Source organism: Notamacropus eugenii, chromosome 6 (genome assembly GCF_028372415.1).
Source record: "Notamacropus eugenii isolate mMacEug1 chromosome 6, mMacEug1.pri_v2, whole genome shotgun sequence".
NCBI lineage: Eukaryota > Metazoa > Chordata > Mammalia > Diprotodontia > Macropodidae > Notamacropus > Notamacropus eugenii.
In genome coordinates, this window is record NC_092877.1 from 291,067,929 (window position 1) to 291,080,820 (window position 12,892).

A 12,892-nucleotide genomic window follows, 5' to 3' on the forward strand; every position below is an offset into this window, starting at 1 on the left:
CACTTTGGTGAATTCTACTGAGAGTTAACTTGAGTGTAGTTTACACTTGGCTGTCATTAACAAGTAGCAAGGAAGAAAAGTTCAAGATGCTGATTTCTAGTCCATGGCATTAATTGACTTCTTTTATTGCACAAAAGAGAATTCAGATCCATGACTCAAACCTAGAAATTATTCTAGTCCAAAGCTCTTTACACTATACTATAGTGTTCCCCTAGTAAAAAGGTAATTTTCTCCTTTAAATATAAGTAAATAGAAATACTTTTTAATCTTATAGCATACATTCAATTATTCATTCTCTTTGGCAAAAAAATAGTTAAGATGAAAGCTCAGTATATCTTCTTTATCATTATTTACAATTCAACAAAATTTAGGCTCTTTAAATTAGCATACATAGTACTGACAAGACCAGATTTTGTACTTAGGTTTGAGGTGAACTATCATTATAATCTCAGAATATTTATGAAGCTATTTTGCTACCTCTTTTTTTCTGGCCTAGATGGAAGAGAGAAAAGAATAAATGAGTTTCCTTTCTATCCCATCTTTCCCAGGACTCCTTCTCTTTGAGGCTTCCATCATCAGTTTTTGTCCAGCCTATATTACAAGTACTATAATATAGGTCCATCTAGGGACAGGACAACTAAAATTTCCCCTCATTAAAGTCATTCATTCCTTTCCTTTCTCTACTTATGCATCCCCTCCTGAGATTTCAGGAAAGTAGAGATAAGTGTTCCAGTATTTGTCCCGTGATCGTGAAAACCAGGACTGCAGGCAACTATCTAATACTTGGGAGTAAAGACATAGAGATGATAACTCTCGCCTAAATTCAGATAATTCCCAAATGTGTACATACACAGGCTACTTTTACGTAGCAAGAGCCCCAAATTAGAATCTTCTCTATAACATTCAGCATATTTTAACAAATTTGGAGAAAGATAAAACACTCCAACTACTACTCTGGGGGTCATTTTAAATTCAAACATGCCTGTACCTGAAAAATGACCAGAAAATGAAAGAAACCTGTAAACAGCATAACCAAAATTTTTAAAGTATCACACACCACATCATATAAGCAAAGAAAACCAGGCTTGGAGTTGGAAACCTGGGGTTCAAGATTTGGCTCAATCCCATACCATTTTCAACTTCCTCATCTGTAAAATGGGAATGATAATATTTGCCTTACCTATCACAGGGCTGTTAAAATGAAAAGTGCTTTGTAAGTCACATGGTACAATATCAATGTGATTTTTTGGGGTGTGGAAGGCAGGCCACTTGTGTCTTATCAGCATGGAAAGTCTACCCACAGGTGTAGATAAGGAACTATTCAGAAACTTACAGCTTTCCTGGAGCACTAAGACATTAAGTGATTTGCCCATGGTTTTACTGTTGGACTTGAACCCAGGTTTTCCTGGGTCCAAGGCCTGCTCTAAACCCATTATACCATGCAGCCTCTTCAATTATTATTATCTCATTTTATAAATTTGAGCATGGAAAATTTTCTAATAGAGTTCTTCCACTATGAAATACCTGAAAATGTGCTCTGATTTTAGATTAGGAGCTCCTTAAGGGCAGGGACTGTCTTTTTCTCCCTTTTGTGTACCAGTACTTAGCACTGTACCTGGTGCATAACAGGCACTTAATGGTTCTTAATTGACTGGCTTATGGAATTTATCCTAAACTCTATTAAAAAAAAGTTACCTAGCTCCACGCAAATGCTTTCTTAGGCCTAGAGTAACATAGACCTGTACAACTTCTTTTTTCCTTTAAGTAACAACTTAAATGTTTTATCATAGATTTTCCTGATCCCCATCACTTCTGGTTTTGCCTACTGTCAAAAAAGTAGCTATACTATGATAGTTAATGGTACTATCTGTTTCCTCAGCTTAAGACAGAAGGAAGCCTGAAGACAGTGGATCTTCTTGGCTGACACACATAGGAACTGTTTTCCACACAAGGACAGGGGCTATTAGACCTGTAATTCCATTGGTTTAGTGCCCTCTCCTGTGAAGAAGTTCCCTCTACCAATGTAGACTGGCACTTTACTTGCTCCTCACTGAGTGAGTTAGTATAAATAAAATATCTCTGATAACTAAAAAAAATTTGCCAGAAATAAGATAATTTCCTCACCTGATTCAAAAGTGCTTTCTTGAGTGAAGCAAGCATTCCTCATTTTCCCTGACCTCTCTGTAGCTTCTGACACTTTTTCACCCTTTCTTCCTTGGTAACTCTCTGCTCTCCTGGTTTCTCTAACCACAGATATTCCTGAGTCCTATAGTGAGTTCTCTGTTTCCTCCATACAATTTCACTGAGTGATCTCATCAGCTCCCATGGATTTCATTACCATCTCTATGCCAACGATTCTCAGATCTACTTTTCCCACCTCTGACTCTCAGCAGACCTTCAATATTACATTTCCAACTGCCTTTCAGACATTTCAAACTAGGTGTTCAGTAGACATCTTAAACTCAATTTGTCCAAAACTGAACTCATTTTCTTACCCTCCAGACTCTCCTTTCCTATCTTCCCTATTACTTACTGTAGAAATTAATGCTTTCCTCTCAGTTCCTCAGGCCTGCGACACTGGAGCTATCCTCAGTCCTCCTTGTCTCTCACTCCACCGCGCCCATATCCAAGCTGTAGCCCGGGCCTGTCAATTTCACCTTTTCACCATCTCTCAAGTGTGCTCCCTTCTCTCCTTCTGTCCCTGCCCCTGCCCCTGCTCTAGTAGCATAAGCTCAAGCCTGAACTACTACAGTAGCCTGCTGGTGTATCTGCCTGCCTCAAGTCTCGCCCCAGTCCAATTCACCCTTCATTTAGATACTAAAGTGATTTTGTCAAAGTACAAGTGTGATCATGTCACCCTCTACTTAGTGAAATCCAGTGCCTCCCTATTTCCTCCAGAAGCAAATATGAAATGCGCGTTAGGCATTCAAAGCCTTTCATACCCTAGCCTCCTCCTACCATTTCTGGTCTTTTGACAACTTACTACTGAACACATACACTTCAATCCAGTGACACTGGCCTCCTGGCCAACAAGACCCTCCATCTCTCGGCTCTGGGCATTTTCTCTGGTGTTCCCCACCCCCTAGAACTCTCTCCCTCCTCTGCTCTGACTACTGACCTCCCTGGTTTCCTTTAAATCCTAACTAAAACTCACACTGTGCAAGAAGTCTTCCCTAACCCTGAATTCCAGTGCCTTCTTTCTGTTGATTATTTCTCACTTATCTTTGCTTTGAAATATATGTGGTTGCGTATTGTCTCCCTCATTAGACTGAGCTGCTTGAAAACAAGGACTGTCTTCTGCCTCTTTCTATATCTCCAATGCTTAGCACAACGCCTGGCATACCTAGTAGACACGTTTATTGCTTCATCCTTCTTCCACTTTTACTTCTCACTCTGCTGACACGGAGTGGGAGCTTCTAAAGTCCCTGCTAGGTGTAAAGCTAAACAGTTATCCCTTCCACATCTCTAGGGTTAGGGGACAATAGAATTGGGAACATCTGAGAAAAAAATCTTTGACCCTCCTTTTGTATAAGAGAAGTCTGAATCGTTTCTTTTTTCTTTCAAGGGGTGTTTACCTTACTGTAAAATTTGGGTTAAGTATTTGGTCATTATATTAGGAAATAGGTTATATTATATTATATGCCATTATATTATGGTATTAGGCTCTGTGTTGCCTTCAGCTTCTGCAAAACTCCCCCAAAATTCTCATTTAATTTCTTATGTCAACAAGCGATAGATGGAAACCATGATAGGGAAAGTTGCAGTGTAGAAGGGATAATAACTGTAACATGATTATCTGTGTTCTCTCTGGACCTCATTTTCCTCATCCATGAAATGAGGAGGTTAGAATTAAATAGAGAATATAAGGTTCCTTTTTCAGCTTTAAACCCTATGACCTTAAATTCTGATTCAAATAATTAATGCCACAATTAGATCAGTTCCCTTGCAAGACAACAGAGTGAGGAAGAGGGGGTTTTGAGGGGAAGGAAGGGGAGTTTTCTGTTTGGTAACAATGGCAGATTTATCTGCTCCATTACGTTGGCTTAGTCTATTATTACAACTAGCGTTCTTGAAACATGCATCAGGTGAAAGTAGGAGGAAATAGTCTAGGAAGCATTCTGGCAGAGAAAAGCAAAACCTGGGATTAGAATTTTGCAACAGACAAATTTCTTTTTTTTTTTTAATTTAACTTTTAACATTTATTTTCACAAAGTTTTGGGTTACAAATTTTCTCCCCTTTTATCCCCTCCCCCCCCCAAACCCAAGCATTCTAATTGCCCCTGTGACCAATCTGCTCTCTCTTCTATCCTCCCTCTCTGCCCTTGTCTCCGTCTTCTCTTTTGTCCTGTAGGGCCAGATAGCTTTCTTTACCCCTTAACCTATATTTCTTATTTCCTAGTGGTAAGAACATTATAGTTGATCCTAACACTTTGAGTTCCAACTTCTTTAGCTCCCTCCCTCTCCACCCCTTCCCTTTGGAGGACAAGCAATTCAATATAGGCCAAATCTGTGTAGTTTTGCAAATGATTTCCATACTAGTTGTGTTGTATAGGACTAACTATATTTCCCTCCATCCTATCCTGTCCCTCATTACTTCTATTCTCTTATGATCCTTTCCCTCCCCATGAGTGTCGACCTCGGATTGCATTCTCCTCCCCATGCCCTCCCCTCTATCCTCCCCCCCACCCTGCTTCTGCCCTTGTCCCCCACTCTCCTGTTTTGTGAGATAGATTTTCCTATCAAAATGAGTGTGCATTTTGTTCTTTCCTTTAGTGAAATGTGATGAGAGTAGACCTCATGATTTTCTCTCACCTCCCCTCTTTATCCCTCCACCAATAAGTCTTTGCTTGCCTCTTTTATGAGAGATAATTTGCCCCATTCCATTTCTCTCTTTCTCCTCCCAATATTGCTCTCTCACTGCTTGATTTCATTTTTTTTTTAAGATATGATCCCATCCTCTTCAATTCACTCTGTGCACTCTGTCTCTATGTATGTGTGCGTGTGTGCATGTGTGTGTGTGTACTCCCACCCAGTACCCAGATACTGAAATGTTTCAAGAGTTACAAATATTGTCTTTCCATGTAGGAATGTAAACAGTTCAACTTTAGTAAGTCCCTTATGACTTCTCTTTGCTGTTCACCTTTTCAGGGTTCTCTTCATTCTTGTGTTTGAAAGTCAAATTTTCTTTTCAGCTCTGGTCTTTTCATCAAGAAAACCTGAAAATCCTCCATTTCATTGAAAGACCATTTTTTCTCCTGAAGTATTATACTCAGTTTTGCTGGGTAGGTGATTCTTGGTTTTAGTCCTAGTTCCTTTGACTTCTGGAATATCCTATTCCATTCCCTTCGATTCCTTAATGTAGAGGGTGCTAGATCTTGTGTTATCCTGATTGTATTTCCACAATACTTGAATTGTTTCTTTCTAGCTGCTTGCAATATTTTCTCTTTCACCTGAGAATTCTGGAATTTGGCCACAATGTTCCTAGGAGTTTCTCTTTTTGGATCTCTTTCATGAGGTGTTCTGTGGATTCCTTGAATATTTATTTTGCCCTCTGGTTCTAGAATCTCAGGGCAGTTTTCCTTGATGATTCCTCATGAAAGATGATGTCTAGGCTCTTCTTTTGATCATGGTTTTCAGGTAGTCCCAGAATTTTTACATTGTCTCTCCTGAATCTATTTTCCAGGTCAGTTGTTTTTCCAATAAGATTTTTCACATTATCTTCCATTTTTCCAATCTTCTCGCTATGTTCTGTGATATCTGTCTTTCTCATAAAGTCCTTAGCGTCCATCTGTGCCATTCTAGTTTTGAAAGAACTATTTTCTTCAGTGAGCTTTTGAATCTCCTTTTCCATTTGGCTAATTCTGCTTTTGAAAGCATTCTTCTCCTCATTGGCTTTTTGAACCTCTTTTGCCAATTGAGTTAGGCTAGTTTTCAAGGTGTTAATTTCTTCAACATTTTTTTTGGTTCACCTTTAGCAGGGAGCTGATCTGCTTTTCATGCTTCTCTTTCATCCCTCTCATTTCTCTTCCCAGTTTTTCCTCCACCTCTCTAACTTGATTTTCAAAATTCTTTTTGAGCTCTTCCATGGCCTGAGCCCATTGGGTGGGCTGTCACACAGAATCCTTGATTTCTGTGTCTTTGTCTGATGGTAAGCATTGTTCTTCCTCATCAGAAAGGAAGGGAGGAAATGTCTGTTCTCCAAGAAAGTAGCCATCAATAGTTTTATTTCTTTTCCCTTTTCTGGGCATTCTCCCCAGCCAGTGACTTGACCTCTGAATATTCTCCTCACACCCACCTCGCCTCCTGGTCCTCCCAGCCAGCGTTTGGGGACTGTACAGACCTTCCATAATGGATCCAGGCTCCCGCCCGCTTAGGGAGCCCCTGTCTGCAACCGCCTCTCAGCTTCTATCTCCCGGGGGGGGGGGGGGGGGGGGGGGCCCAAGCCATGGGGGCACCCCACTCCCCTCTCGACCCACGAAAGAGACCCTCTCACCGACCCCTGTCACCTGTGGGTGGAGGGGCTTGTGCCGCCGCTGGAGATCCCGTCCCTGAAGCCTGCTCGGATCTGTACCTCTCAGAGCCGCGGCCGCCGCAGGTCTGGGCTGGGCTCCGCGTCTGCAGCGCGACGGACCTTTTGCGAGAGGTTTGCAGGTCCCTCTGTGGGTGGAGAGACCCGCGTGGCCGCTGGAGATCCCGGCCCCCGTAGCCCACTCGGATCTTTTCCTCACGGTGTCGCGGCCGCTGCAGGGCTGCACTCAGCTCCCAGTCCGCAGCGCGAAGGACCCCCCGCGAGAGGTTTGCAGGTCTCTCTGGAACAGAAATCTCCCTCGCTCCAATATTCCGTGGCCTCTGGGTGCAGAATTCACCGTGAGTTGATCCCCTCTAGCCGTTCTGTGGGTTGTGGGTTCGGAGCTATGTGTATGTGCGTCTTTCTACTCCGCCATCTTGGCTCCGCCCCCCAACAGACAAATTTCAAACAGCATTGAAATACTGTTGATGTTTATTATTTCCAAACTAAAGAATGCAGTGGAAAGGAATGGGCAACACTGGAGTTAAGAAGCCCTGATCACGGACAGTTTCTAGCTATGGGACTAAAGGCAAGTAACTTGGCATTTCAGTGTCCTGAAAGTTGTCTGTAAATCACAGATGAGTTGGCATCAGAGGCAGCAAATTTGAAGACACCCCCAGTGTGGTCAGAAGCAGATTAAATGTAGGTGGGCATTATTTAACAAAATAAGTAAAGATACAACAAGTTCCCCATACAGAGTATAAATCGCAGTGCAGCTTTTCTAAAATTCCAAAACTTAACATTTTTTTCTAGAATTCCCACCCTTTTAAAATGTTTGACAATACTCACACCTATTACATTGACTAATACCACAAAAAAGAAAAATGACAAACGTTGGAGGGGATGTGCGAAAACTGAGACACTAATGCATTGTTGATGGGGTTGTGAATTGATCCAATTCATTCTGGAGAGCAATTTGGAACTAGGGCTATAAACTGTGCATGCATACGCTTTGATCCATCCAGCAATGGCACTGCTAGGTCTTTATCCCAAAGAGACGGGGGGGGGGGGAGAAAGTGGGGAGTGTACAAAAATATTTGTAGTAGCTCTTTTTGTGGTGGTTAACAATTGGAAATTGAGTAGGTACCCATCAACTCGAGAATAGCTGAACAAATTGCAATATATTATTATAATGGAATATTCTTGTGCTATAAGAAGTGGCAAAGCAGGCTAATTTCAGAAAAACCTGGAAAGACTTACATGAATTGATACAAAGTGGAATTAGAAGAACCAAGAGATTATTATACACAGTAACAGCAATATAGCACGATGAAGAATTATGAACGACTTAGTCTTCTCAGCAATACAATGATCCAAGGCAATCCCAAAGGACTCACTCATGATGAAAAAAGCTATCCACCTCCGAGAAAGAACTGAAGCTGTCTGACACAGACAGAAGCATACTATTCTCATATTCTCTCCTTCTCCTCCCCACCTCCACATCCTCCCCCTCTTGTTTGAGTCTTTTTGCACAAAATGACCAATATGGAATGTTTTACATCACTGCACATGTATAACCTCTATCAAGCTGCTTATTATCTCAAGGGGGCAGAGAGGAGGAAGAGAGGTGATAGCATGTAGAACTCAAAACAAACATAAAAGACTGTGAAAATTTGTTTTTGCATATAATCATTTTTTAAATGTTTGACAACACAGAATTTTAATTGAAATCTTTCTCATTTGCAAAGAAACTAAAAAATGCTAAACTAAAAGGTATTTTTTTAAGTGCACTGAAAATGAATTTAACAAGAAATCAAGCCATAATCTACAGGATGGAGATGTTTTACTCAAACTGCATGATAACTAACACTAGTTTCCTTTGTCACATGTAAAAATCAACGATAGCAGTTAATACCTTTTTTTTTTAAAGGCAAAGTGAAAAATCAGTGAAGCAATAAGAACTGCAGAGTGGTTTTATTCACTCGCTCAATCCAGCATAGCTTCTAAGAGAGTCTTCAAAAAACTATGCATGACCCTTCCAACTCCACTGAGTAAATAAATTTGTTCCCCAAACATGTGGAAATAAAAATGCTTGAGAGCTGACCAAATAACTTGTTCGGTTTTGCCCAATTTCTCTAACAACAGAGCTCAATCTGGTATGTGAATGTTGTGTAACATCCTGTCAGTATTCTTTATGAAGCAACTTAAAAGGAAACATCTATTTATCCAGGCTTTCTCTTAAAGTACCACGCAGTTAATTACAAGTACTTTATAATAAAGAACCCCTCCTTCTCTTTTGAGGACCTTTGTGTTCGCTTCAAATTACAGTATCCATGCTTGATAAAGACTATTTACTTTACATACCATAAAACAATTAGAAAATAACATGCTTTTTCTCTAAACATAAGAAGTTCCTAGGACTTGAACTACAATATTTTAGCTAATTGTAGCAAATGCACTACATGAAAACTAGGTATAATACTTTCATTGTTTGATTATCATGGTGGCACAACCCAAGCATATAAAACTTAGCTTATTCAGTTTCTAATTACTAGAATATTGAACTTACAAGGTTTTCCTTATCTTCATCACAGCCAGCATTCATGAGCTGGGATTCCTATGTAATAGAAACAAAAGTTTTTTTCAGAGGAAGTATGATCAAACTATCATGTACAGTTTATTAGCTATACTCATTAAATATTGCAGTCTCTAGCCTCCTGTAACACCAGGATTTAATTTGTGAGTTGTTTTGTCGTTGCTGTGTTTTTCTTTCTTTTGAGGGGGGTGAGGGTATGGGGGAGGGTATAGAAAGATGGAAGGGAATGCCCTAAGTTTCCAGAGGTAAAAAAGAAATGGAGTCTTCAGACAAAATTACTTTCACAATCGTTACTTTCAAGCAGGAGTTATCACTGTCAATTAACTGAGGTTGCCTGTGAGTGCTTTCTATCTTAAGGGGGGTAAAGTTTGGGGAATTTCATAAGCCACATGACAAAATGTAACATTTCAGTACCTTGTCTACTAGAATGACAGAGCAGGAAGGAGATCACCTAGTCCAGCAACTGCCCCATCCCCCTACATACAAAGGAAGATAGAGAAGCTGATGCCTTGCCTGAGGTGACAAAATAGAATTCAGATCTTCTCAGTCCCATGTCCTCTCCAACTACACAGAACCACAGAGACAGAAGGCACCTCAGAAGACCTCTATTACAATTCATACCTCAGCAGAGATCCAACCCCCTCCACAATATATCTGGCATGGGGGCAATTCCAACCTTTCCAGACTTTCAAGTGAGGAGAACCCCATTCCACTTTTGGACAGTCCCAATTATTGCAAAGTGTTTCCTTACATGAAGCCCAAATTTTGTCCCTTGGCAACTTCTACTCATTGCCTCATAATGTCCTTCCACATGACAACCCTTCAAACTTTTTAAAACTATCCTGTAAACTACCTCCTCATCCCTCTCCTCTAGCATATACATCTCCAGCTCCTTCAGTCAGGTTTTGTCAGACAATGGGATTTTATTAAGAGTTAGTAGGCATTAAAGTATATTAGTAAGATGAATCCAACAGCAGGGTTGGTTAAGAGAGAAAAGAAAAAAAAAAGAGACAGATTCCGGCTGATCCACATTACAGGCAATTAAGACAAGTCAAAAACCTCACATAAATCTATTATTTCACTATTTTTAAAACAAAAAATTTCTTTAAAATAAAAGCAAGATCGAGTCATTTTTTTTCTAAGTCACCATGGATATAGAGAACTGGCCTTGGACTCAAGAAGATGTGAGTTCCCGTTCTGACTCTGATACGTAACTAGTTGTGTGACTATATTAACCTTTCTGTGCTCCAGACGACTTCCTAACTCGATAGGTTAACAGCAAAGGTACCTAAAAGAAGTAAAAGGAGTGTCATCATCTGTCACTGAAACCACAGCACCAAGTCCCTGTTTTCCTCTCCCACTATCATCACATAGGAAAAAAGGCCTAAGGACAAGCACCACATGCCTGAGAGACTAGGGGGAAAAAAGCAAAGCCAGCTTCACAGTAGGGTAGAATGTCTACTGGTTAAAAAGGCAAAGACTTCATTCTTTCCAATTGAAATGGGCACTAAAGGGTATTTAGAAAGCTGTGTGGGTGCTGCTAAGCTGGTGGCTTGTTCTTCTTGAGCTCTCTGTGGCCCTTGACTCTGCTGACCACCTTCTACACGGCTGAATGTTATGAGCTTCCCTCCATCTGCCTTGGTCACCTTCTCTGGATCATCACCGTATCACACCCACCCAACAGTATTATACTCCAAAGCTCCTCAGAATTTTCTCTCTCCATTCTCTTCCTTGGTGATCTCTATGGTTCTCTTGAATATAACCTTGATGCAGATGATTCCCAGAATAAATATATCCAGCCTTAGTCCCTCTCCTGAACTCACCAATTGCCTACTGGGAATTTCAAACTAAATGTTCTAACTGGATAGGCATTTCTAACTTAACATTTTGAAAAAAAAAAAAAAAAAGATTTCATTATTCCTAACCTGCAAAACACCTGCCTCTCCAATCATCCCAATTGTTACCAAGGTTACCTCCATACTTTGGTCTTCTAGGTTCTTAACCTTGGTGCACTCTCCTTTACTCCACTTGTCCAATCACTTGCTATAACAACACCTCTCTGATAGGCCCCCCTTTCTCCATTCCACTCCATCCTGGTTCAAGCCTTCATCATCCCTCCCTGGACTCCTGTCTTCTAACTCTTATCCCTCCTACCCACCTTCCACACAGCCAGCAAAGTAATTTTTCTGAAACATAGGTCTGACCATGTCATTACTCTAACTCACTCCAGTGCAGGATCAAAAATAAACAACTCTTTTGTCATTTAAAGCCCTTCATGATCTGCTCCAGCCTATCTTTCCAGCCTTATTATACACTGCCCCCACTTACACACTACACAGTCCAACCAAACAGGCCTTGCACTGTACCCCATATACCCTGTGCCTGTGCACTGGCTACCTTCCATGCTTGAAATGCAACCTCTCTTTATTTCCATCATTTCAAAGCCTTTTCTAAACTCAGCTCAAGAGTCACCTCCTCCGTGAGGCCTTTCCTGATCTTTCCCAGGGGTGTCTAGGGCCCTCCCTCCATTCCCCTCCCATCCAATGACTTGATGCTTATTTTGTTATGCAGTTATAGTGCATACACACAGTTTTTGTCTCCCCTAATAGAATATAAACTTTTCTAGGGCAGGGGCTCTTTTGTTTGCCTTTTTCTTCTCAGTGCCTAACACATAGTAGTTACCTAATGAATGCTTACTGATTGATGTCCTTGTAACTAACTGTCTCTAGGACTTTACAAAACATTGAAATAACGATCTTTTAGGAACAAACCAAGACATACACCTTCATTCTAAATTCCACCAAAAAAAAACCCAAACAACAAAAACAAAAAACTTCCAACTTTCAGTAAGGTACAACAGTGGTCCAAAACTCAAAATAGAAATGGGGCCACTAAACCATCCCCAGAGGCCACCAATTAAATTCTTTAAATTTTATTGTATTTTGCTTTATTCAGTTAAATATTCTCCAATTATATTTTAATCTCATTCAGTTGTACTCAGGAGGATTGTCTAAGCTGGAGATATTTGACATCTCTGATGTAGGCAACTATCCCCAATACCATCTGGGGAACAATACAGTGGGAATCAGAAGATCCAAACTCTAATCCTGGGTCTGCACCCTGACCAGCTGTATCCCTCTCTGCAGACAACATAGTTAGCATTCATGTTCTGCCTTAAGGATTGCAAAGGGCTTCCCATACAAACTCAGTCCCCCTTCATGCTAATACCTTGTCTCCAATGTTACCTCCAAATTTAGACAGATAATCTTGTTTGTAACAAAGTTGCATGCAAGCTGTCTCTCCTTCATCAGATTATGAGCACCAGAGCAGAGAGCGTTTTTGCAATCGTACCTCAAATGTTTAGCACAGTGCCTAGCATGCAGTAAGCTCATTATAAATGCTTGTTGATGGAAATTCACAATAAACAAAAAGAACTCATGATTTACCAAAGAGGCCTAAGACCAGAACTTCATCAGTAATTTTATTAAGTAGGAAGTAAATTGGGGCAGGTACCTGAATGAAGCAGTTTAGTTATATTATGACTCCAGGAAATAAACAAGCTCATAACAAATGTTACCAAAATAGTGATATAAGGAACTCCATCATGTCAAACCAATTAAGCACAAGCTGATAAGCACTACAGTATTAAAGGGGAGTACTGCCCTATGACATCTAAGCTGCCTGATTAATTAAAACTAAAACTGACAAGACTATTTATTCAATCCAAGAACTACGTCAGCTATTCTCAGAAGGTCGAACAGAAAATCAAGAAAAACTGAAGCAAGTCA

The 12,892-nt window shown here is 40.5% G+C and overlaps 1 protein-coding gene across 14 annotated transcripts in view; it reads right to left on the reverse strand.

Annotated features, from left to right (window-relative positions):
- ELF1 (E74 like ETS transcription factor 1) overlaps nucleotides 1-12,892 on the reverse strand; it is a 127,105-nt gene that overhangs the window by 26,585 nt on the left and 87,628 nt on the right. For 8 of the 14 annotated variants that reach the window (XM_072617086.1, XM_072617087.1, XM_072617084.1 and 5 more), the window contains one exon: nucleotides 9,078-9,125. The exons of the other annotated variants lie outside the window; for them this stretch is intronic. In XM_072617086.1, the coding sequence (XP_072473187.1) occupies nucleotides 9,078-9,125 (48 nt within the window). The remainder of the gene's footprint in view (nucleotides 1-9,077; nucleotides 9,126-12,892) is intronic. 14 annotated transcript variants of the gene reach the window in all.